Raw genomic sequence first — 25,522 nt, forward strand, 5'->3', positions numbered from 1 at the left:
TGCAGTCAATAGTCAATGTAGCCTTGTGTGGGTTAAGTGTACACAAAACAAGGTGTTTAGAACCTGGATTTAACCATCTACATTTAAAGAAGATTTTTTTTAATAAATTTATAAATTTTTTATATTTATAATACTTGTTTATATTTAGTTCTTTAACGATTGTTTTGTCTGAACTCGATATATTGTTTTGTTCTATAAATAAACTGTAGTAGATAGCTTTATTAACCCCTGATCGAGACTGAAAGCATCATCATTGCCAAACAAATTATTCATTTGAAAATGTCCACTCGATTCCACTGGAGGTACACAGAAAAATTTGCCACTGGCCAGTGGTCTTTAATCAATTTATGATTTACTCATAAATGTGTTACTAAAATGAGTGTGCAGTAAATTGTATTGTTTTGATGAGAATTGTATTATCAGGTAAAATGCATGCACTTAGAAATAAAAAAGCATTAATTTGCAAACATTTTTATTAAGGGGGGTAGGCGGAGCTATGATGACATTTTTCTAGTTGTTATCTCTGTCCTGCCTTTTTTCATTAGTTTATCTTGACTTTTACTTTACCAAATTGCTCATCCATCAAAAATCCTGTTGCCTTTTTTTCTAATTTGCATCCAAACTCTCTCCCCCCCAATAAAAATCAAACTTTAGCTCCTTTTGTATCTTTAAAGTATTACAAATCATTAAAATGGCTTTCAAAACTGCTGCAAAAGTTGTCCAAGCTATTTCAATCGTTACATCAGAATTTATTTTTGAGATGATAAGAGACCTGAGATTTCATATTGAGTGAGAAAAGGTCTCTCTTCTCATATGTTTTATATCAACAACAGAGTTCTTTTCAGAAATGCATTTTAAAGATGTAAACTGAAGATATATTGAGAAATAATTATTCCCTATTCTATTGTAGATGAGGAAACAAAAATTTAAAAATGAAGATGTTGTATGATTGCCAATGAGACAACTCTCCGCAAGAGACCTAATGACACAAAATAATAACTAAAGGTCACCGTACGGCTTTCAACAATTAGCAAAGCCTATAGCTGTGGACGCTTACAGATTTAACAACCATTCCAATTAATGAAACAACTTAGCACTTAAAATTGAAGGTTAGACTAAAGGCAGAATTCAACATGTGTATATATAATTTAGATGTTTAAATCCTGTTGACCTAAATATTCCCCATGTATCGAACTAGTTCTACTGTTTCAAAGTTTCAAGCTGGACTCGAAGGAAATAATCAAATGTTGTTTACGCTTTGAGTAAATTTCATCATTTTTTTTCTCAAACATTCTCAAAAATTTAAATTGAATGCAAGTCCACTAAAACACGATAAAATAAGTACAAATTGTGATTACATCAACCTGTTAAGCAATATTGTATTAGCTAGCAAAATTATAGTTCCCTCCCTTTGATTGCTTTCACGTGCGCTCATCTTAAATTGAACTCCGGTTAACACCAAATTGATCACTGTTCAGTAGATTTTTGGAAAAAGAGAGTCCACTGTATATTATTTTAAAAGCAAACTTATTATTTTTACTTTAAAAAATTACTGTGGTTTTTAATGTTTGGTTTATTTTTTTTTATTTTTTGCTAATGTTTTCAAAAGTTATAGAAGAAGTAAACGTAGCAAAACATAATACTGGTTTTACAGCATGGAATATCTTTGTATTCTAATCAAAGTTCCCGGTAGTCCCTTGTAACCACTCTCAATATGGGCATGCCATTCTTTTCGTTTCTTTCATCGTACAGTAAGGGGTCATACTTATACAAGTGCTTTTTACTTATTGGTACAAGCACATAATTTAAAGAGCTAAAGTTATGTCTCGTTTACCTTCAGAAATGTTTTACTTATTGATATCTCCAACTTTAAAGCATGGAGTGTTAAGTTGTCTGTCTTTAATAGTTGTCATTACAATTCTTTGAAGGATCATTCCATGGAAAATGAAAATCTCACTTGTTTGTTATCTTCAAAATGCAGACTTTTTTTATTTATCGTATAGAAAGCAGTTTTTGAAGGCCTTACTGCAATAGCATCTTCGTTTAGTTCTGGAGATAAAAGGTTGAATTATAATAAATAGATCTATGTACCAAGTAAACCAGTAAAACAAATATTTGACTTCCTTTTTAGATTCCTTTTGACCGATCCAAAATTCCCAAGAGTTGTAAAAAACAATAATTAAAGTTAGAGTAAAGGAGTAGGTCCAGTAAGACCCTTTTTGGTCTCAAAATATAGCTGTTTTACAAAATTGTTAAAATGTTAACTTTTCGTTATTTATTGACAAGTAGAATGCTTCTGTTACAAAAGTATGGGCTGTTTCTACAATACAATGCACATATATCGGGTACTAGCATCATGAAGTCATGCTATATTACTGAAATCTTCACAATTTAAGCATTTTAATTGAATTTTTGACGGTTTCCGTCTGAAATGAAAGTGGCCGCATTTGTGTTCATTCTTAATACTGAAGTGTAAGTTGAATTTGATGATAATATTTAACATATATAAAGGTTGAGGATGAACACGGATGCGGCCACTTTCATTTTTGACAAAATATATCTGAAAAGTGGCATATTTTGGCATATTTGATAGATTTTTCATATTTTAGCTCGAATTTGAGCATTTTTAATGCCTAAATCAGCTAAATTCGTTCGTACTAACTTATTGAATCAACTGAAATAGACACTTAAGAGTTTAAAAAGTGTCCAAAATCTTTCGTCAGATGAACCTGGAATTTGAGGCCAAAATCGGACCTACTCCTTTTGGAAGAAACATACAGAAGGGAGATTATTCAAACATTGAAAAGAACAATAAAATCTAACATATTTACTTAATACAGTAAGTAAATATTACTCACAACTTCGCGCATATAACTTGCCTTGTTCCTGACTGTCACAAGAACTATATACAATGCAATGGGACAATTATTAAAAATGATGTGTACATTTTTTTTCAACAGCAGGAAATTAATTTACATGTGCAGGACTTATGGAAATAATCAAACCCACTTCAGCTGTATAGTTATTGATTGGTTTTTGCTTGCTTTTATCCAGGGACAAATGTTGCATACATGTTCAGGACGGGAACAAATTAAAAGTGTAAACAATAGGTTGGTCTTGTTAAAGAATCTATCAAAAAAAGTAAAATCACAAAAATAATGAACTTAGAGGAAAATCAATTCGGAAAGTCCATAATCACATGGCAAAATCAAATTACAACACGCATAAAAAACGGATGGACAAGAACTGTCATATTCCTGACTTGGTACAGGCATTTTCAAATGTAGAAAATAGTGGATTAAACTTGGATGCAGACATCTTATACGTTCAGGTATTTCGCATCCAATTTTTTATGGTAATATTCTTTACAAAGCACAAAAATGTCGACAGTTACCTCAAAAGCTAAAAAAAACTTGAAACCGACTAATCACGAAGGAATATAGTTACGATACTGTTGTCAAGTCATGAAAGATTGCATATTTTGGCTTTAATATTGATTCACTTATAGTGTCTTTGAATCGGAAATAAACACATTTATCCTAAAACCAGTTGTTGTCATTATACCGGTTATTTTCTTCTCATATATTTTGTGATGGTATAAAATTAAACCCCTACTGAAAGGGATTGTACTTGATATTCATATGATGAAGAGATAATCTTCAATCAGTTTAGTGGAGGTCTGAATCTGGAATGTCAGTCACTGCTAGCAGTCCTATGTTAATTTATAAATCATTGTCATTTTGTTTAGTTTCTTTTGTTACCAATTCTCACATCAGACTCGGACTTCTTAACAACTGAGTTTTACTTTGCAGATAGTTGTGTGTTTGTTTTTTTTACTTTGGCTAGATGTATAGGGGGGTTGAGATCTCAAAAACATATTTAACCCCGCCGCATTTTTGCACCTGTCCCAAGTCAGGAGTCTCTGGCCTTTGTTAGTCTTGTATGATTTTTAATTATAGTTGCTTTTGTATATTTTGGAGTTTGGTATGACGTCCAGTATCACTAAACTAGGATACATTTTTGTAAAGGGGCTAGCTGAAGCACGCCCCTGGGTGCGGGAGTTTCTCGCTGCATTGAAGACCCATGGTTGGCCTTCTGCTATTGTCTGCTCTTTGGTCGGGCTGTTGTCTCTATGACACATTCTCAATTTCCATTCTCAATTTTAAATGTCGACACATAATATGTGAACACAATTAGAGTGTCAATTTTGTTCACTTATGTTAAAGAAATCTTCAACTTGCTCTTATTTGCCAGTGAAGACCAAAAAATTGTCATTTCTATATTGACAGTGTAATTTGATATTTTCTCTCCATTGGAAATTACCGAAGATTTCTATTGATAGGACAGACAGATGCAGATTTGTGCATGTTAGGGAAACTATTCCACCCATGTGCGCTCCTATAATTTATGTGTCCATTAAATAAAATCGTCTGTATCTTGTAAAAGTTATTCATTTTCAAGTATAGTTAAATGGTTATATCAGGTAATCTTGCATGCGTCAAGTTGGAGAATTAGACGTATTGATGATTTGTCGGTATGTAACAAAAATGTCTCATACTAATTGACAAGTTCCCTATTGCACTAGTATTCTATTTAAGATATCTAAAACGTTGCAATGGAGAACTTTTCACAGATCGATATTTCACTAATGATATCTGATCTGATAATAATAAAAGATGAAGTTGAACATCTATATAGAAAAAAAAGAAATAGATTCCCAGACGTAAAATTTCAAAACACGGTTACTATACCTGCTTCCAAAAATTCATCAAATTAATCTAAACACAAGTAATGAGGCATGGCGAACTAGTCAACTAGTAGGAGACATTAGTTGCTCTTAATTGCAAGAAGCTGATCCAGATAAAAAGAATAAATGTTCCGAATGAACAACAATTCAGCTTCCGAATATTCCCACATCGACCATATTCCAATCTAATATATATGCGTGAACACCCAGGGGTTCACGCCATAAAAATAGTTATTTTCCCACTTAATTATTGATGCATAGCATGACATTTACACACAGAAACCGATTTTGTAAAACAGAAACACAATGTTCCGGAATATTGACTTGAACATAACTACTGCAATATATTCATATTTCATATATATATCATAAGACATTTAGAATTAGTAAAAAGTAAAATAACCAAATATACAGATCTCGGATGCAAATTCTAAAACTCATTAAACGAATGTATAAAAACTGTTATATTCCTGACTTTTTACAGTAATTGTCTAATGTAGAAAATTGTGGATTAAACCTGGTTTTATTTAAGTTTTATTGATTCCTAATGTAAAAGATAAACTAAACAGTGAATATTACTTATTAATCTTATTAACCAAGAACACATTTAATGCTTAGTTCGTTTCTGTGTGTGTAACATTTTACTCTTGTTGAAATTCTCTTATATTTAATGCGTTTCCCTCCATTTTGGCTTGTGAGACCCGGATTTGGTTTTTTTCTATTGATTTATGAGTTTTGAACATCGGTATACTACTGTTGCCTTTATTTTATAGTATGTTTGACAACAATGAATTTTGAAATATAAGGGAACAAATATTGACAATAGAAATGACTACCATTAAGTACCATACCATTTATTTGCACATTAAACTGTGTAACACAAATGATCAATAAAACATTTTTTTTTTAATATTTTTATTTAGAAATATTAACTCTTATTGGTTTTTGTTATCCATTGTGCTACCAACTTGGACACGTGCAGTCGTTTTTGATGTCTTGTCAATAATAATGTGGAAACTATTTATTGTTTTAAAAAAAAATCTTTTACGGTTTTATCTTCTTACTGTTAAATTACCATGTGAGTTTTCTGAAATTCTAAGAAATTTCCACCCCAAGAAAAATTGTCTTAGTTATGATTGGAAAAACCTAATTCTCATTGCTCTTCAACTTCGTTCGTTATTTGACCTTTAAACCTTTTTACCAAAACTTTTGTTGGACACCTCTATATCCCACTTCCAAATAACTTGTCATATACGTGTAGATAATTTACCATTATTTCATGATTTGTCTATACAAATGTTAACTATAATGTCGATGAATATTATTGGAATGCATGATTGATTGATTTTTTTGTTGCTTAACATCCAGTGGCAAATATAATGCTATGTGATCTTTATATGTGATAAACGGGTGAAAAACAATTAGTTATTGAGTGGACCTAGAGTAAAAAAAAGTGCGCTCTTTTCAGTAAAAGATAAGGACAATCAAAACTTTAAAACATACATACAACTGCAGGATGGTGCAAGTCATGAGGCAACAGACGATGTCTGACTTGCCGACAAATACGTAACACTCAAACATTCACTTGCCATTTCAATGGCTCTGTGTAAACTATATTTTGTAATGTAATGTTACTTGCAAAACCAAGAATGTTTCTGAACCTTCTTCAGTGTCGATGTGGCATGGTGTAAATAGTACCAATAATCAAATGTACCAGGATTATAATTAAGTACGCCAGACGCGCATTTCGTCTTCATAAGACTCATCAGTAGAAGCTTGGGTTGCTGACACTGATTTTTCTTTGTTTTTACTATTTTAAGAACTCCTATTATGATCCATGTCCTGGCAGCGATGCTTGTGTTGAGGGAGAAGTTTGCAACACTCTGAAAGATAACATTAATATATGTAATGTAGATGTGAAAGGTAAGGTAAAATTGATTCTTTATACTGTTCTCATTAAAGCTACCATTGCAGTTGAAATATTCATATAACTAAAGTTCACTATGCATTGTTCCATTTAAAGTGTTTTGTTCTATCTTTTGTATCTATTCATCTATATAATAAAAATAATAAATTCGCAAACTACATTTCACATCAAATAATAACAGTTCGTTAAAATATTATCACTAGGGCTTTCATGCCTTCTGGCAATCTTCAGGCGACGTTTAAACAATGTCTTAGACTTGCCGTCGGTAACGTTTATCACGTTACAATAACAGTAAGGGAAGATAAATCAAACGTGTTTACGTAGATCCGTTTAATTTTGACGGAAAATCCTTTATAAAGTGTGCTTCCTTTGCCAGTCTTTTATATTTGTTTGATTCATTCGGTCTTAATCATCAGATTGGTTCAAAAGATAGAAAAAAACTTGTATAAAATATAAAAAAAACCCAGAAAGTACAGTTTGTTTTAAAAAGTAAGGCGATGTGGTATGATTGCCAATGAGACAACTATCCACCAAAGTTTAAACGAAGAAGATGTAAACAATTGAATTGAATTACAAACATATTAACCGAGATATTGGACAAGAGATAAAATGTTTTAGATTGTAAAATTATTTCCCGTTACAATAATGAAGATCTACAGTGATAAGTTTATCAAGCAGGTAATAACTAACATTAAATGTCTTGATTTTATTGCTTTTAATAATAAAATATGTATAATGTCGTATTTACAATTTAAAACTCATAAACTATTGGTTTTTATTTCAATACATAATATATAATCGATGTATTCACGTGTTATCCTGTTTCCAATATCAATCATTCAATAGAGATTTAAATGACAAAATCTATTGCTTTCATTTTGTCAACTAATATTAAATAATAAATGTACCGTGCGGTTATAAATATGTACACACAATACAAATGTATGACAATAATACCTTAAATACATTTTACAATTAATAATCGCCCACAAGACTAGAAAAAAATGAAGAATAGACAAATTTTAACGGGAAATTTCTCAACCGATATTCCCTAAGTGTAGGAGAAGGAAAATCCTATCTGCGGTAGGGAAATGTTCTTGTGGACAAACAAGTTTCCCTCGAAAATTGATTTTTTAAATCTTGTCACAAAACTGCCTTTTTTCTAGAATAGTTTAGTTGATATTTGACGAATACATATTCAAAGTCTGTTAGGTTTGCGGTATGCATGCTTGTAACAAACTGAATCTTTGCACTAAAACAGTCCTAACGTCTGAAAAGACCAAATATTTTTTTTTTAATTTGCATGAACAATTACTCGACATTCTCCAAAAGCATGAGTTGTATCTTAATTTTTTCTTGACAAATTCTCAGTTATATTAATTTGTATGATATTTACTCGATAAATTTCTTGATATGCTGAATATGGTTTTCAAATTCTTGACAAATTCTTGACATTTGAATACCATCTTGAAAGTTCTAGACATTCTTATTTTTTTCATGATGGCTTGAAATATTCTGAACATTTTGAATTGTGTATTAACTTTACTTGACAATACTGAGTTTTACAAGTCTAAACCAATATACATGATATAACTTTACCTTTATATCTTTTCATATAATATACTGTTGTTTTAAGTTGCCATTGTTACAACAAAAACAAAAGTTGGGCATGTTAAAAAAAAGAAAATTTTGGGTATATACATTTTTTTATTAATACAAGTATGCCTATGAAATTTAAAGCATTAGCAATAAAACCAATCATACTATAGACATATTTACATTCTACATGCATAATATTCAATGTTTATATGGTAAATAAAAAAGTTGTTGTACATGTACCAAAATGTGGTGTTTATTCATAGCAAAGGATAATCATTGTATTATTAATAAAGGCAACAGTAGTATCCCGCTGTTTGAAACTCATAAATCGATAGAAAATAACAAATCCGGCTTACAAACTAAAACTGAGGGAACCGCAATAAATATATAAGAGGGGAACAACGACACAACATTAAAATGTAACACACACAGAAACGAACTATTAGACAAAATCAGATGAGAATAACAAATATAACATAAAAAATTAGTATCTTCTTATTAGATGTTTAAGACTATAAAAAGTCGACGGACGAAGTAGAAAAAAGGGGGACGAGAGATACTAGAGGGAAAATATGGTAAATAGTCTAATTCGGCAGGTTACATTTATGAAAGGGAAGGGGATTTGAAATATGACGTAGGAACATATCCGAAATCATTTGTGAAACGGTTATTCCATTACGGTCAACCAACTCGTGATGGCGTCTGCAAAAATTTACGAAGAGATGATTTCAACTTCACCATTTGAAACTCTTGATTTGATAGCTTCCTAGTGAGCAAGAAAACCATGATAGGAAATTCAAGCACGGGAATATCATATCAATTTGATGATATATATGCTGCTGGAATGTATTTGCTTAGAAATGAAAAGTTCACAATTGGAAAGCTATAATCATCCCTTTTGTCTATAAGTAGAATTGTTTCCAATTGACCTTCATTATCAATTTCTAGATGTTAGTCGAGATATGAGGCCGACTTAACTGTATCTGTTGTATCCTTTGTCTCTAGTTCAATGGGATAGATGCATTTGTCAGAGCCACTAAATTTTTAAGTATTTAGTGAAATGACATCCTCTATATATATAGCGGAAAGTAGAGTTTAAGGATATTGCTAACTTCTTATCTTTTTTCCTACAAGGTTCCTGTATGAAGTCAGCCTCATAATAAGAAAGAAACAAGTCGGCAAGAAGAGGGGCACAATTCGTTCCAATTGGAATGCCGATAGTCTGTTGAAAAACACGTCCCCTGAACGTCAGTTTCAGAGAATTTATTGTTTGAATCAGAGTGATTCTTTAAAAAGTAAAATTTATACCTTCCCAAGACAAGATACTTGTATCTTTGTTGGCCATTTTATGTATGTAGTTTATACCATAAAACTTTCTGACTTAGTCGAGCGTGTAAAAACTATCCCATCTTATTGGTATGTGCATAAGTTTTAGATATTAAAAATCTCAGGAAGTTGAAATAAAAGGTAGACTTAGAATAGTAATACTCAAATTTAACATTTTTAAGGCAATTTTATTAAATTCGATTTAACGGGCCTTGATTACAGTAAACACATAGAACAAATCAATAGGAATAGACGTCTATGTTTAACAACTTTTCTTTGAAGTGAAAGAAATAATTGTCCATTGGAAGCACAAATTATTTCTCAAAACAGAATAAATGTGAAAGATTACATTTTTTGTGGGGAAAAGATAACAACATCGACATTTGTTTTGAATCTTTCCGGTCATTGTAGCTTCTTACATGTGATCTTGTCTTTCTTGTACCATCAAATGATCATTATTAAAATTCTTAAAGCATTATAATGTTATTTCGAATTCTACATTACCATTTGACAACATACATTTCAATTTACAGAATGCCTGAATGATTGGATATCATTTTCGAATCACTGTTATTTGTTTGTGTATACCAAAAGGTCTTTGGAAAATGCAAAGGTAATTAATAACAATATACAATTTTGACCCGCTGAGTCGTTGAATAACTTAAATAATCAACCCGATTAAGAGTTATTCCGCTTGGGCTTTAGCCATAACTGTTTTATTGTACCGAACAATTATATTATTATTAAAAGTACATTATTGTTACAGACTATCAAAATACTTAGTTAAAATACAAAACATCGTCGACACTAAATGAATTTGTAAGTCTTGTTTTAGTCTTGTTTCTTCGTTACTTGTTGGACTTCTAACCTGACCGTTGGCATATTTGTTTTGTTCATCTGACATTAAGCGACGTCATACTTAAAGGGAGGTCAACTCGTGATAATTAAGTCCGACAAGGGTGATTCACCAGTAAATGATAGAAATGTTCGATTCAGACTTCAATTTGTTTTGGTTATATATCGCTTCTGCTAATTTTAGAAGAAACACGTCGAATTTAAACTATGACGATTATAAGCCAATCAATTTTTTGCTATTTAATGTAAGGTATCACAATACGAAATATTTGTTTGGTAATGTCTAGATGTTAGCAAGATACAACTAAGTGTATGATGCCGTATCAAGTGATATAAAATGAAAACGTTGTTTACAGGAATAACACGTTAGGTATGAATGATGGACAGGAACTGCTGACAAATTAAGAACACAGTACAGGTCACATTCGAGTTGTTGTACATTTTTTAAGTGTCGGGCTGCTCATGACATGTGACAAAATGCGGCGATACGTTACATTAATTTGCTGTCATTGATTTTTATATATGCTTTTGAACTTAAACTGTTGGTTACAGATATTGTGAAGGTTGTTCCTAAAATACGTGTTTTGAGTATATAAGCATACAGATTGTTTTATTACGGCTGTGCCAATATACTTCTCAGTTCATATAGGATACAGTGCTTGGGAATTCGCCGTTTCAAAATCTAAAGGATTAAAGTTAATTTTAAAGATCGTGACCCGAAAATAACGTCACATCATTGGCTAAATTATATTGTCTACAACGTTATTAGCCAAAAACCACGTTTTGATGAACGCTTTTGAAAAATATTATCCATAATCAATTTAGTAACGTAGCGTTTTAATTTTACAAAACTAATATTTAACTCTAAGTCAAATCTGACATTGAGTAGTTATGTTTCATTTGATTTTAATTTATATATGCTCTCTAAAGTTCCCTATATTGGCCTGTTAAACTTGTGGTCATTAGAAGAATTGATAATAATAACCCTAAAAATACTTCTCAGGACTCTGTTTGATTGAACTGTTTTGTCTTATCGTCGTTTTTTATAGGTAAATTCATGTTGGATATTGGAACAAGCCTCCCCAAAAATTATTACAAAGGTTTTTTTTCAGGAAAGTAGACCATTTGGCCAATAAACCGTATCGGATTAAGATAGTACATAACTCTACAGGGAGATATATCTGTAATATTTACTGAACTTTTAAATCGTGTTATATTGTTAATGTGAATTGGGCTTCTCGAGAATAAAAATTGTTTGTCGAACTGCTATATAATAACATTTTCCGAAGAAGATTGTGTTTTTTTGAAATTTTCATAATTCTATCACAGGATCAAGGTAATTTTTTTTGTCTTTTCCCCCCTGAATTAAACAAGCAAAACTAATGTATAAAGTAAAAGTGTCAGATACCACCTTAAATGTTAAACAAAGGCATCATTAGTATAACGCTGTTCAGTTGCCATAATTTAATTAAGCAAAAACAAATCCGGGTTACAAACTGAAACACATTGACTATTAAAGGAATATTACGGAAATCATCATCACTGAACTAAATTATTTATTTCAGTGGTTGTCGTTTGTTTATGTGTTAAGTATTTGTTTTTCGTTCATTTTTTTACATAAATAAGGCCGTTAGTTTTCTCGCTTGAATTGTTTTACATTGTCTTATCGGGTCCTTTTATAGCTGACTATATGCGGTATGGGCTTTGCTCATTGTTGAAGGCCGTACGATGACCTATAATTGTTCATGTTTGTGTCATTTTGGTCTTTTGTGGATAGTTGTCTCATTGGCAATCATACCACATCTTCTTTTTTTTATAAAGTAAACTCCTACACGAATGGAAACTGATTGTGTATAACAACTGTCATATTCCTGACTTGGCACATGACATTGTATGAACAAATGTCACATAAAGTATAACTTCCATTAGTATTAAATTAGTATACAATATATTCATAAGAAAAATAACTAAAGAAGACATATGTTAAGTGAATAATGAATATGAAATACAATACAACACATTAAACCGAGCGCTGTTATTGTGGGAAGGGGTAATTGTTTTACTTTATCTAAACATTGACTATCAATATTAAAATCGGTCGCCACTTTTAATGACAGTAATATATCTAAACTTTATCGTTATGACACATATCTTATATCATGCCTTGTCTAACTAGTGTAATATGATGCCATATCAGCTATAACAGAGAAATGTTTATATGTGCAAATATTTTTGTAGGTTGAATGCCAGACATTAGGGGGATACTTGGTGAAAATTGAAAATAGTGAGGAGAACACATGGATTAAGTCCATAATTAAAGGTACATTGTGTACTTATCTTGTAATTATAATACAATGAACCAGAACTGACATATTGCTGTCTCGTTGACATATCTGTGCATTTATTTTTATTCATATGACCAACACTAATGTTGGAATATATTAAAAGTTACGAAAAATATATAAGCTATATACAACTATATAAGCTTAATATATAATATGAGAGCCATATCTCTTGCACATAAAAGACACCTTTTTAGATTTCGAAAAAGAGTAGGCTAATACCGGTGCAAGGCAGCACTGGCCCCGCGAAGTGGAAAGGGGTTTATATAAGTTGAAATAACTTGTTTCCCTATCCAAAATCAACAAATATGATTAAACAAATGTATGTTGAGTATTCAGCGCGAGAAACATGTCATTTAGACTTTATTCAAACCACACCATAACTCCTCCTCCGTCGTTAACCTTTACAAAAATCGTCTTCTCTTAAACTACTGAGACGAATATAACTAAACTTGGTCACAATCTCATAAGGGTATCCCGTTTTAGAAAAATGTCCGATACCACCGACTATAAATAGTTCATGAAACGCATTTTGTTGCTTATATTTCTGAATCTTCAACGGTTAAAAACGTTAATCAGGTTCAGGCTATATACATTCTTTGATTCTGGGAAATTTGCAGACAAATAAGACAACCCGCTTCCCCTGAATTGACGAATTCTGCAGTTTGTGGTTCTTATCTAAAACAATGTTCACTTGGTACAACAAATTTCGAATTACAAATAAGATAGTTAGATCAAAACTGTCAATTTACCCTTTACAGAGATATTGCTCTTTCTGGTTATTTTTAAACAATTTTCTTCAATTGTTGTAATTTCTGAAAAAGGTCTTCTCCACTAAAATACTGGGCCAATAAGAATTAAACTTAGTTTTCAATAGACTATATCTCTTGATTGAATGTATTCCATAACTCTGCCATTTAACCATCATAGCTAACACTGATAAATATAGAACATAGGGGTTTACTATATAAGTATATGAGAAAATTGTAAAAAAAAATCCCAGTTTTTAATGGTCAGGACTTAAAAACTACTTCAAAAAATGATAAGGGGTCATCAGTAACTATTGTAAAAAGTTATAAAAAGATGTGTTATGGGTGTCAATGAGACAACTCCCCATCTAAGTGACACTTTGTAAAAGTAAATTATTATAGGTCAAAGTACGGTCTTCAAAACGGAGCATTGGCTCACACCTAACAGCACTCTATTAAGGGCCCCAAAATTTACAAGTGTAAAACCACTACGACTGGAAAACCAACGGCTTAATTAATATACAAATAAGAACCACACGAACAAATGACAAGCACTGAACATCAAGGTCCTAGCTGACTTCGATGGGATGACCTGCTTTTAATTTAATTTCGAGACCAAATTAAACAAAACTTTTTCTCAATCAGGATTAGGGTATCGAATGCTTTTTATTATGATAAGTCAGTCTTATTGTACATGTTTTCCAAAACCACAGTACAGACAGGTGCGCAAAACAGGCTCTTAAGAGCTCTTATGTTAGATAGTGGAAGACTTGTTTTCTTTTTTTTCTTAAATAACTAAAAGGGTTGAATTTGTATTATTGATTGACAAAATACCCACTCCCCTAAAAAAGATAAAGAATTATGGTTTGTGCTTTGCTAAATTATAGAACTGTCCAATTCAGTTTTTATGATATTCTTTGCTTGTTAGATGTGAGACAATTTAGTGCATGGTTTAATGTGAAGGCATGTGTCCATTGTCTCAAAACAATGTTGGCTTCTAAAATGCCTAAATACTGTTTAAATTGCAAATAAATCAGGCAAACGTATGCTAAATATTTCTCATAATTGTTATTATGTATAGCATTGCTTACAAATTAATGAATAGAGATGTAGATATTGTGAACATATAAACCCAACAACTTAAAACAAAAAAATAATTTAAATATTGTGATTTTATGTAGACACGTGTGTAAGATTATTGAAGATTGTTAAAGACCTATACTAATTGGCTTCTAGATATAAATGTTCACCTTTTTTATGACTCAGCCATAGGCAACGGAAGCTTAAAATTTTCATCTTTCATCTGTCCGTTCGTTCGTCTCATTTCCTTTTCCACACTCTTGCTTTATGTTGCCTCATGCAAGTTTAATGACAATCATACACAATACTGAGAACCACAACACACAGACAGATTTGGAATTTGGGTTTTGAGTCATTCACTGTTTTACAGTTATGTACCTTTTAATCCACCTGAAATTTTAAACCTCTAAATTGCATAAAGTATCCTCCAGCTCGAATCAATTTTGTAAAAGTTTATTAGACATTAATCATAAATTGATAGAGATGTTATGTACAGGTTTGCATCGTTTAAAATATTAACAGAGATGTGGATTTTATAAAAAAAAAAAAAAAAACGGCAACACAAAAAAAAGCCTGGAAATTTTTATAGAATAAAAAGATGTTCTCTAAATCTTCGTCAATTTTTGCACCCACTGTATAAAAAAAAATCTTTCTGCACCCACTGTATAAAACAAAATAATCAACACGTGGTTCGTTTGATCTCAGTTCTTTATTGGTTAAAATCCAAGAATGACGTTGATTTTCTTGCTTTCCTCTGAATTTTCTATTGTGAAGGCATGCAAAAGATTACCAAGCCTGATGACGTCACATTGAAAGCACACATCTTTTTGCAGATAATTCGAAAAGACTGGATTAATATCCACCACCAACATGACAAAAAAAAATCTTGTATAATACGATATTTATCAACTCTCGACGAGCCTCGCGTTTTAAATTTGAAAATTTGACTGTCTCGAGTGGATAAATATCGTATTACACTCGATGCACACGATCTAAATGTCTTAATTTGTTAGGGACCTCTATACATCTACGGTTTCTTGATATTATAAACATGTATTAACCTTTTTAATTTGACTTAATGGATTGTTGTCTCATTGCCACATATTACCCATAATCATCTTATTGTCCACTAACTTTTTTTTTAGATCAAATGTGGATAGGATTAAATGATCGTCAAACAGAAGGACATTGGGTTTGGGATTATGATAATTCAACACTTACGTATAACGATTGGTCCCCTATTGAACCAAATGGCAGAGAAAGTGAAAACTGTTGTGTGTTTTGTTCTGCATGCTCGTTAAGTAGTTACAGATGGAATGATGTTGGTTGTTATTTACAATATGGATATGTGTGTGAGAAACTGTTGTAAAGAGATGTATTTCATTTAGCTTCAACATTTCGTTACAGTCCATGTTGCACTCGTTCCTTCCATTTTACGCCAATTTATAACATCCGATAGGTAAATAACCGTATAATATATTTGACAACATTTTAAAAGAATGAAATATTATATCATCATTACGAAATAATTCATATAAAACCCACATCTCTGTTAATAGATTACAAATAAGGGAACTTAAAAAAAAGCAATGACAAATACTAGACCCGTGTTCTTTTTTTGTAGAAGTATTCAATTGAAAATTTGGCTGGAAATTATCTTCTCTTATTTCATACACTTAAAACAGGCATCTTTTTCATTTTAAAAACTACAAAGAAAGAAAGACGGGATTTTATTAAATTTATTTAATTGTTATTTCTTTTTAAAGTGTATGCAATATAATCAATAAAAAGGGGTTTAGCGGGCAACTATTTCTCATTGCCACTTTCTTGATTAAAATCTAGAGGATACCGAATATCTGACAAAAAGTCTTTACAAGTGTAGCTTAACCTTTTCATCGAACGCCACAGCTGTCTAATGTGGTACTCTGATATTACGTTATGCTGTTTAAGTATTAATTGATGATAGTTTGTCTTTACATAATATGGTTACGGCATTACGTAATAATGTTTTGATATAACTCAATAAGGAATAGTGATTACATGATATTTCCATATAACATGATATGTTTTCGTATTGACTTGATATAGTTTTGTCATTACTTGATATGGTTTTGTCATTACTCGATGTAGATTCACCATTATGTTATGTTGTTGTGTCATAGCCAAGGTGGTTTGCACATTATTTGATGTGTATGTGACTAAACGTCATGTAGTTTTTTCATTACATGATGTGGTTTTGTTATGTTGTAATGATGTTTGCCTATTCCTTTATATGGCTTTAACATTACGTAATGATGTTTCATTTGATGATTTAACACTAAATGATGTGTTCTTTATAGTATTTGGTGTGGTCCTGTCATGATTTGATATGGTTATCTCATTACTTTATGAGGTAAAACCACGCGACAATTCAGAACAAAATATGTTCTATTTTTCAACCAATTTCCATATGTCGTTTGAGTGATGCGGTTTGGGTGATCTATTAAGTTAAAGTTCAGATTAAAGTAATGTTCGAGTTGTTGTTTAAAGTTATTTGATTTGAAAAATAAGACCGCCAAATAAAAAAAAGAAAAAGTACTTAAAAAATGACATGAATTCACACAACAGGTAACCCACGTTTAAACAAGCTAAGTCCTTAAACACTAAAAATTCTAAAATATAGGCACATAAGTTAGCAAAAAACATGTAAAGTCTTGATATTTATTACGTATAAGGAATCGCATTTCCTTATAATCGAATTATCCTGCGACTGAAATAAATAAATAATATTTTGTTTGCTAGCCAATGAGACAACTTTTTTTTATCTAAGAACAAATGTCATATGTGTAAGCAATCGTGGTCACAGTGTTATACAATTTTGAACAAGATGTAAATCAATGACCATATTTTTATACAAAACGACGAAAAATGTACACGATTGTAATAAGCATAAAGAAAGTACTTATGTTCACGTATAAACTTTTTTTTAAGCAACCTGTTTTTCTTTCTTTGATATGTATATATGTGTATTTTTTAGTTTGAGTGTAAAAAAATGTCTGGTAAGATTATATGAAAAAAAAAGAGCAGGTCCTTTGTTTAAAATCATGTTCGGAATTCTTAATTTAAAATAAGTCAGGATGCTAATTCTGTGTGTTTAAGTTGTTCAACGTTTTTTTGCTTAGTACTTTTTTTCTTTTTAATAAATGTTTATATGTAATACAACTTGTTTTTTCTGTCTTATACAAAAAGCTTAAAGTTACGACACAGGGTAAGATAGAAGTAGGAAAAAGCCATATGAAGTTGTATATGCAAGCAGTCAAAAAGTATTTGAATTTTGGTTGATTGGAGGTCCTCAATTTCCTGAAGGAAGTAAAGGATTTTTCACGCTTTTCTTATCCACTAGCCGCTGCCCCGGACTAGTAAACTTTCATTTGGAAAAAATGTTAAGACACATTAGAAAAATACCGAATATTGGTCTTCAGACTAATAAATTTGAGACAAGATTTTGCCTAAAATTTCTAACCCTAAAGATCAAATACTCCGCTCACATAAAGCTTAGGATTTCTTAACATTATTATTCCCGTTCTAAATAAATTAGAAGAAAACGAATAAGTTTGTAAATTGGGATCGAAATTAGCAAAACTATATAAATGTACAAGTTCCGGAGAAGATGAGTTTTTGAACCAGAATTAGTTAGTATAACAACGTTGGAAAAAAATGGAATTTATGCTGAATTTCTTAGAGGGTAACTGGTGATCAAATAGTTTTGCATTATGAATGTATATATGTGTATATACTTATTTGGTCGGAACATTTGATTATATACACGTTTGGGTATAAACGGGCCAGGGCATATGAGTAATTCGACCATAATGATATTTTTTTTCAAATTAACTCAAAATTAAATATTGATGACGCAGTTAGTTTTCATCGTTAATTGTATTCTTGCATGTATGCTTAGGGTAACATTTACTTCCACACGGTACCATAGCTTTTCTGCATTTGCACGTCTTGGTTGTGCACGATCCTTTGCAGTTCAGGACACGTTATGCTTGCGAATGATAAGCTAATCTTCTTACCTGCTGCGTGCAGTGAGACCGGGGAACATGGGTTCCGATGTGTCTACGGACTTTTTCATAAGCTCTAGATCTCTAATATGGTTACATGATTGCAACGTGTACACTCTTTATCCTGGTGACTGTTTTGTCAGTTAGTAAAACAGCTGACTTCTTTTTTGACAGTTCATAAAGATCTTATTTGGGATCGTACTAACGAATCGGTAATGACAATACATTTGAAATTTTAATTTACGAGTAGGTAAAATTAATTTTGTTATACTTCTAATTTATCATTTAGTCAATCTATTTTTATTCCAATATAGTAAAATGAGCATTGATAACGTCTTTTAAATGACGAGACATTTAGAAGGATAATACCTTAATTATGTAGAGGTTCGTATTACAAGTGACCAAAAGGACAGAATTAGATGCAAAACAAAAGAAAAAGAAAGAAGACAAAAAACGAAACATTAATTAGCAGAGGAGAACTGACAGTCATATATCTGATAGGCAATGTATACAAAAAAGTTGTGATGTACCGTGTCACTCGTCTTATGTTTTATAAGTTGTTTAAAGCTTTTAAAAGAGGAGCGAAAGATTCCAGAGGGACGTTCATACTCATAAATTGAAAATAAACTGAAAACGCCATAGCTAAAAAAGAAAAAGCCAAATAGACAAACATAAGACCACAACATACAACATAGAAAACTAAAGACAACCAACACGAACCCCAATAAAAACTAGGGGTGATGTCAGATGCTCCGGAAGGGTAATCAGATCCTGCTCTATACATGCTATATGTGTTTCTCGTGATATTACAAACCTGGTAAATAGTCTCATTCGGTAGTTCATATTCGTGAAAAGGGAACAGGGTTGTAGTTAATACATAAAGAACATATCCGCTATTATCTGTAAAACGGTTATTCCATAACGGTCAAATGCAACCAACTGGTGTGGGCGTCCGTAAGTTATTTTTTTTTCAAATATTGTCGACTTATTACACCCAAGTAAGTGAACCGTAATTGAATACTACATACAGCAATAACAGTGTGTTTCTTTGCTTTTGTATCGTCAGCTGCGTGATTTTTGGCCAGGAATAAATACACCGCAATCTTTCTTTAATATTACAAACAATCATTGAAATTACTGAACTAAAATTAGCATTAATTGTTTTCATATTCAAATTTAAAGAATGCAATTTTTTGTTTTGTTTCAGTTTTTTGTTTATTGTTTTGCTTTTTTAAAGATTCTTTTTTATGCACAATACTTTACAATTTTATTAAAAACATAATTAATGAATGTGACAGGTAAACACATTGATTACCGCTCTATTTTGTAAATGCAAAAGAAAGCCTAGACTTTGGATGTAGTAGTATAACTATTCTAATAGTTATCAAAGGTACCAGTATTATAATTTAGTACGCCAGACGTGCGTTTCATCTAAATAAGACGACATGGGATGTTACATTTTACATACTCTTCGGTCTTCAATACAAGATATTTCACTTGATTTTTGACACACGTTATTTGTATCAAGAAGAAAACATTTCATCATTTCATATTAAAACACAACCCTTCTCCACTAAAAAAATATAAAAGGTACAATACTTTATATCTTAAATGCGTACGTTGCTCTACTTTAAACAAAATTGTTCTAAAGGCGAACAGTGTGTATCCAAACAAATGATTATTGTTCTACCTACTTGAACACGCACAGTCGTTTTTGCTGTCTTGTTCGTTATAATGTCATGCACGTGATACGTGGATGGAAAATATTTTTTTGTTATTTAAATTTGTTCATATTTATGATATTATTCATGTCTATTTTATTTATCAAAAATCTACCTATACGAATGAGCCATACCAATTTATGTTTCAAACTAACAAAAGTTATGCGAAGCGTGTTTCCAGCCGATAGAGCTATACGATTTTATATTTTCAACAAGGGTTGGCAAAACCCCGGGTTTTATGAGTATTGCACAGCCCAATGACTCTCAGACACGTGTACATGAAGACACATTATACAAATATTTATGGAAAAAACTCTCCTAAATAATTGTCCGAAAATCTCAAAATCTGTCTGGATTATTCAAACTTTAATAGTATTAAGTCAAAAAATTTATTTTTGTTTTCAAATAAACATCTATATATAACTAATGAAAAATAAATAAAAAATTCTATGCATTTAAAAAAAGAAGATTTATATGTACATCACTTATTATTCAGATTAGAACACAGATATGTCTATATGACCAAAATCAGCCTTTTAATTTCTAAGTGTTTATGACATGACCCTGGTTTTTTTTTAGCATATAAATTTACAATTCATTTAAACACTACAATACAATTTCTTTTTATTAAAATTTAGATGCTTGGAAATTAACAAAGTATCCTAATAAAGGCAACAGTAGTATACCGCTGTTCAAAACTCATGAATCCATGGACAAAAAACAATATCGGGGTAACAAACTAAAACCGAGGGAAACGCATTAAATATAAGAGGAGAACAACGACACAACACTGAAATGTAACACACACAGAAACGGATCAAGCATCAGACAAAATCCCACGAGAATAACAAATATAACATTAAAACCAAATACATGAATTTGGGATAGACAAGTACCGTGCCACGTCTTCTTATATTCTGTCTACATAAGATTAGTGAATAAAATGTTTATTTTCAGCTTTAAAACTATGAAATTACAACAAGACTATACAATTTATATATGATTCTGAAACAGAAATGCACAAATTTCATATCCATAATGAAATATCACACAATATTTTCCAAAAACGAAGATAACAATTGAAAAAAATGTCAAGCTCATTTGAATAAAGAAACAAACGTTTGAAATAAAATGTTTTTTACACTTAAAGTACAATTTCGCAAACAAAAGCAGTCCTTATCCGAAAATTACAACTTTCATCATATAGTGAACTGGTTGATAGTGTACCACATGAGGCGTCACTCTCCGTAGGATATTCGCCATCATGGTCATTTAGTTGAACATTCATGTCATATATATTTTGAAAGGTATCCCCTGTCATCCATGTTTTTGACCGAAGACCAATCCATATCGCGGTATGTATACCTAAAAAAAATTTACTCTATAGCACAAATACGAAAGACAAACGTTCCTTTCTTATTAAAATCTTTGGCGCATATGTATATTGATGGTAAATTGCGGTAAAATATTTAAAGAAACAAATCATAATATTTCATATAGAAGTAAGTAAATCTTCCATATAATTGATGAAAATAAGTATTTCTTGTATTAACTTTTTTGTATAAAAAGATATAATGAGAAAGTCTTTAATGTTATGTAAGTTTTACTATATAAGTATTTGATGTGAAATTCTTTCTATTTAACACTAAGGTTTGACAGTTTAAACTCTTAGAAGTATTTCCTGTAGCAAATATATCTTAACTTTTTTCTATTGTTCACCTAGAGTTCTATCTAAACAAATAACCGGATTTCACAATCAATGTATTAAGTAATTAGAAGTATAGTAACCTAAAATTATGTAAAAATGTGAATTAGCTTAAAGATATCTACAACCAATAGAAACTGTTTTCTTGAAATTAACTATCCAAGAAAGCATTTTGATTGGTGAATAAAAGAAATCCAACCAGCAGTGACTCCCCTTTTACAACCAAAAAAGGATAGGATCAATATTCCACGAATCATTAAATAGATAAAGGCAACAGTAGTATACCTCTGTTCAAAACTCGTAAATCTATGGACAAAAACAAAATCGGGATAACAAACTAAAACTGAGGGAAACGCATTAAATTTAAGAGGAGAACCACGACACACCATTAAAATGTAACACTCATAGAAACGGACTAAGCATTAGACAAAATCCGATGGGAATAACAAATATAACATCCAAACCAAATACAAAAAAATGGGATTGAAAAGTACCGTGGCACGTCGTATAGTAATGTGAATTCACACTCAAATATACGAGAAAATAAGCGACACAACGGAAACACAACGTTAACATGTTTAACACACAGAAACAAACTATGATCACATTTTTTCAACGTCCTATAATTAACAGCAGTATCATACATGTATTACTGAATATATGAGGAAACATTCCTCATAATGTGAAACAGTTTAGGTATCATAAATATATATAAACTGTGAATTCGTTCGGGTAACTGTGGCGGATCAAGAATTGTTCATATTATGCCATAAAAAAGTACCACTCCATCCCCCTGAAATCCGCCTTCTGGTAGCTCTAGATCATAAAACTTTGCAACTTTGTCCCTGTAAGTGAAACTCCAGAGAAATGTGCCGTACATCTTTAAAATAAAACCTATAATTTAAGATTCAACCAATGTAAAACTAACCACACGATTAATTAGAACTTTATAACTGATATAAATATTAATCAATCAAATTGTTGATAATCTATTACTATTCTGCAACAGACGCATACTTTCAGCTTTTTTTTAATTGTTTTTGAAAATTGACGGTACTTTATATTTAAAGTCAAAGAACAGTCCATGAGCTTTGTCGCAGATTATCATAAAATTTTGCATACAACCTTGGCTGGTTTAACTAGAAATGAAATTGACAAAATGATGCATTTATTTGCTTTGTTGTCTGAATTATTACAGATTGATTTTTGTCACTATGGGCGAATATTTATATACATGAAGAAAGCACATGAAATCGGCGAAAAATCTACTAAAATTTGTATTAAAACATAAAATCTCGAATTCTTACTCCATAGAATTAAAAACAAAATGTTGTTGATCTGTACATTTCTGTTTTAATGATGTCATATAATCATAGGGTCAATGACTATTTATCAATTTGTTACCTTATAGGTACCAAAAATCGTCGACAATCAACGTTACAAGTATGTCGACGTTTTATAGGATTGTTTTCACAAAGAACACAAATGTGAATAAATGAACTTAATTAGCTTTATGCATACGGGCCCTATTGTTATGCGAAACACATCATTGCACAATCGCGATGGTACTCCGAAATGCGATGATCACACTGATGGTTTGACGCTGAAGTGCGTTGGTGACATTGTGACGCTATCTTGTTGATTGCTACGACGAATTGCGATGGTGTTAACGCCAAAATTCGATGGTATACATAAACTTCATTTTCAATGCTTTTCAAGTCGATGTAGAAGTCAATTTTTATGTAAGAAGCATTGTCCTAGTGTCGAAGTTAATAAGGTGCTAATAATTGGGAAAGGTAACATTCTATTGCGATTTGTTTTTTCAAAGAGGACTATATCTTATCTCATTTAGTATGCAACTGAAATTAATGACAGATATAGAAAGTGAGATGAATGTGAAGTCTTTTCTATTTGTCATAATAAACGCACATCTGTAGATATCAAAATAGCCATCACGCGTAAAACAGAAAATCGAACATCAGCGAACAGCCATTGCACTTCGTCCTAGACCAGCGCACCTCAGGGTGACCATCGCACACTAGTGTCTCCATCGCACTTCAGCGTCCCCATTGCACCCGAGTCCTATACATATATTCACAATGCAAAATAAATTATATGAGTTACCTTTTATCAAATTCTGCATAAATTTCATTTTTTCGAACGTTGTTATACTGACCAATTCTGTACCTTCATCCAAACATACTGTCCTTGCACTCGTCCATGTTAATTCTGATGTTGATACTAACTTCAGACATAAATTTTCCTTAGTATAACGTACGTATCCGTCAACTTCACATTCTGAAATGTATACAGCACTGTATTGTATTCATATGAAAACTTTTAAAAAAACCCACATAAAACAAGCATGATGTTGTAGAAAAAAACAAAGCGTAAAGGATATCTTAGACAGCGGGTTTGGAAACTGTTTATATATCACATGATTATAATTTGTATCATTAAATTGGTTGATATAGCAGCAAAAATTAAAAATGAATTTGAACGAACTAGCTATGCATTTAAAATTCGAAAATTTGATGATATTAAGGCAACACGGACCGATTTCATGTGTGGTTTTTATACAAATCTTTTAAATTTGTACATTAATTCGGCCGTTAGTTTTTCTTGTTTGAATTGTTTTACATGTTTGAATTCATTTCCTTTATACATGTAGCTGATTGTGTTAAATAGGCTTTTCTCATTCTTGAAGGATGTAAGATGACCTATACTTGTTAACTTCTGTGTCATTTTGGTCTCTTATAAAAAGATGTCAAATGGCCATCATACCACATCTTTGTTATATTTATGCTTAATGTTTATAATCCGGTTCATAAACGGGGACCTCGTTTCACCACATTAACACATTTATACGTCGAGATATGATGTCAATAATAGGTGATTTCCCTCAAGTTAGGTTATCACTTTCACGGCGTTGTTATATTGAGATTGTTCAAATAACGTGTGCCATAATGTTAGATCAACATGCATGTAACTATTTCAGCATAATAATTTCCGTAGTACCTCTAAATTTTGATTTCGCTATTCTTCTTTTGTGCTTTCGTTTGTGTAACGAGTAATTTTTGTTTTTGTTTCGAAACAAATTGTTTAACAGTTCCTCCTTTGACATTTGACAATTATCTTCATACTGTTTTTCGATACTTTGAGTGCTGGACATTATGTTATAGCTATCCGAAATGACAAGATCAAGAAGATATATAGCTTGCTGTTCGGTGTGAGCCAATGCTCTCAATTGAAGACCGTTCCTTGACCGCTAATGGTTTATTTCATAAATTGTGACCTGAATAGAGAATTGTCTCATTGGCACTTATACCACAACTTTTTCAATCTATAAAATAGCCAGTCGTATTTGTCTATTAATGAAATTCTTAATGGGTCCATACATATTTTGTGTACGGTTAGTTGCTTTG

The 25,522-nt window shown here is 31.4% G+C and overlaps 1 protein-coding gene across 1 annotated transcript; it reads left to right on the top strand.

The window, feature by feature from the left end:
• Window positions 1-4,615: 4,615 nt before the first annotated feature.
• On the top strand, window positions 4,616-16,266 carry LOC134697987 (perlucin-like protein). The gene is made up of 5 exons (XM_063560273.1): window positions 4,616-4,723; window positions 6,568-6,670; window positions 10,133-10,212; window positions 12,693-12,774; window positions 15,771-16,266. The coding sequence occupies exons 1-5, from the start codon at window positions 4,616-4,618 to the stop codon at window positions 15,992-15,994; spliced, it is 597 nt and encodes a 198-aa protein (XP_063416343.1). The 3' UTR covers window positions 15,995-16,266.
• The last annotated feature ends 9,256 nt before the right edge of the window (window positions 16,267-25,522 follow it).

This window comes from Mytilus trossulus, chromosome 14 (genome assembly GCF_036588685.1).
Source record: "Mytilus trossulus isolate FHL-02 chromosome 14, PNRI_Mtr1.1.1.hap1, whole genome shotgun sequence".
Classification (NCBI taxonomy): domain Eukaryota; kingdom Metazoa; phylum Mollusca; class Bivalvia; order Mytilida; family Mytilidae; genus Mytilus; species Mytilus trossulus.

Excerpts from the sequence above, each read along its gene's own strand:
- LOC134697987 (XM_063560273.1), top strand. The coding sequence starts at position 4,616 with ATGGAGAACTTTTCACAGATCGATATTTCACTAATGATATCTGATCTG. Across the intron at positions 10,213-12,692 it reads GGTCTTTGGAAAATGCAAAG|GTTGAATGCCAGACATTAGG; the intron begins GTAATTAATAAC and ends ATATTTTTGTAG. Across the intron at positions 12,775-15,770 it reads GATTAAGTCCATAATTAAAG|ATCAAATGTGGATAGGATTA; the intron begins GTACATTGTGTA and ends CTTTTTTTTTAG.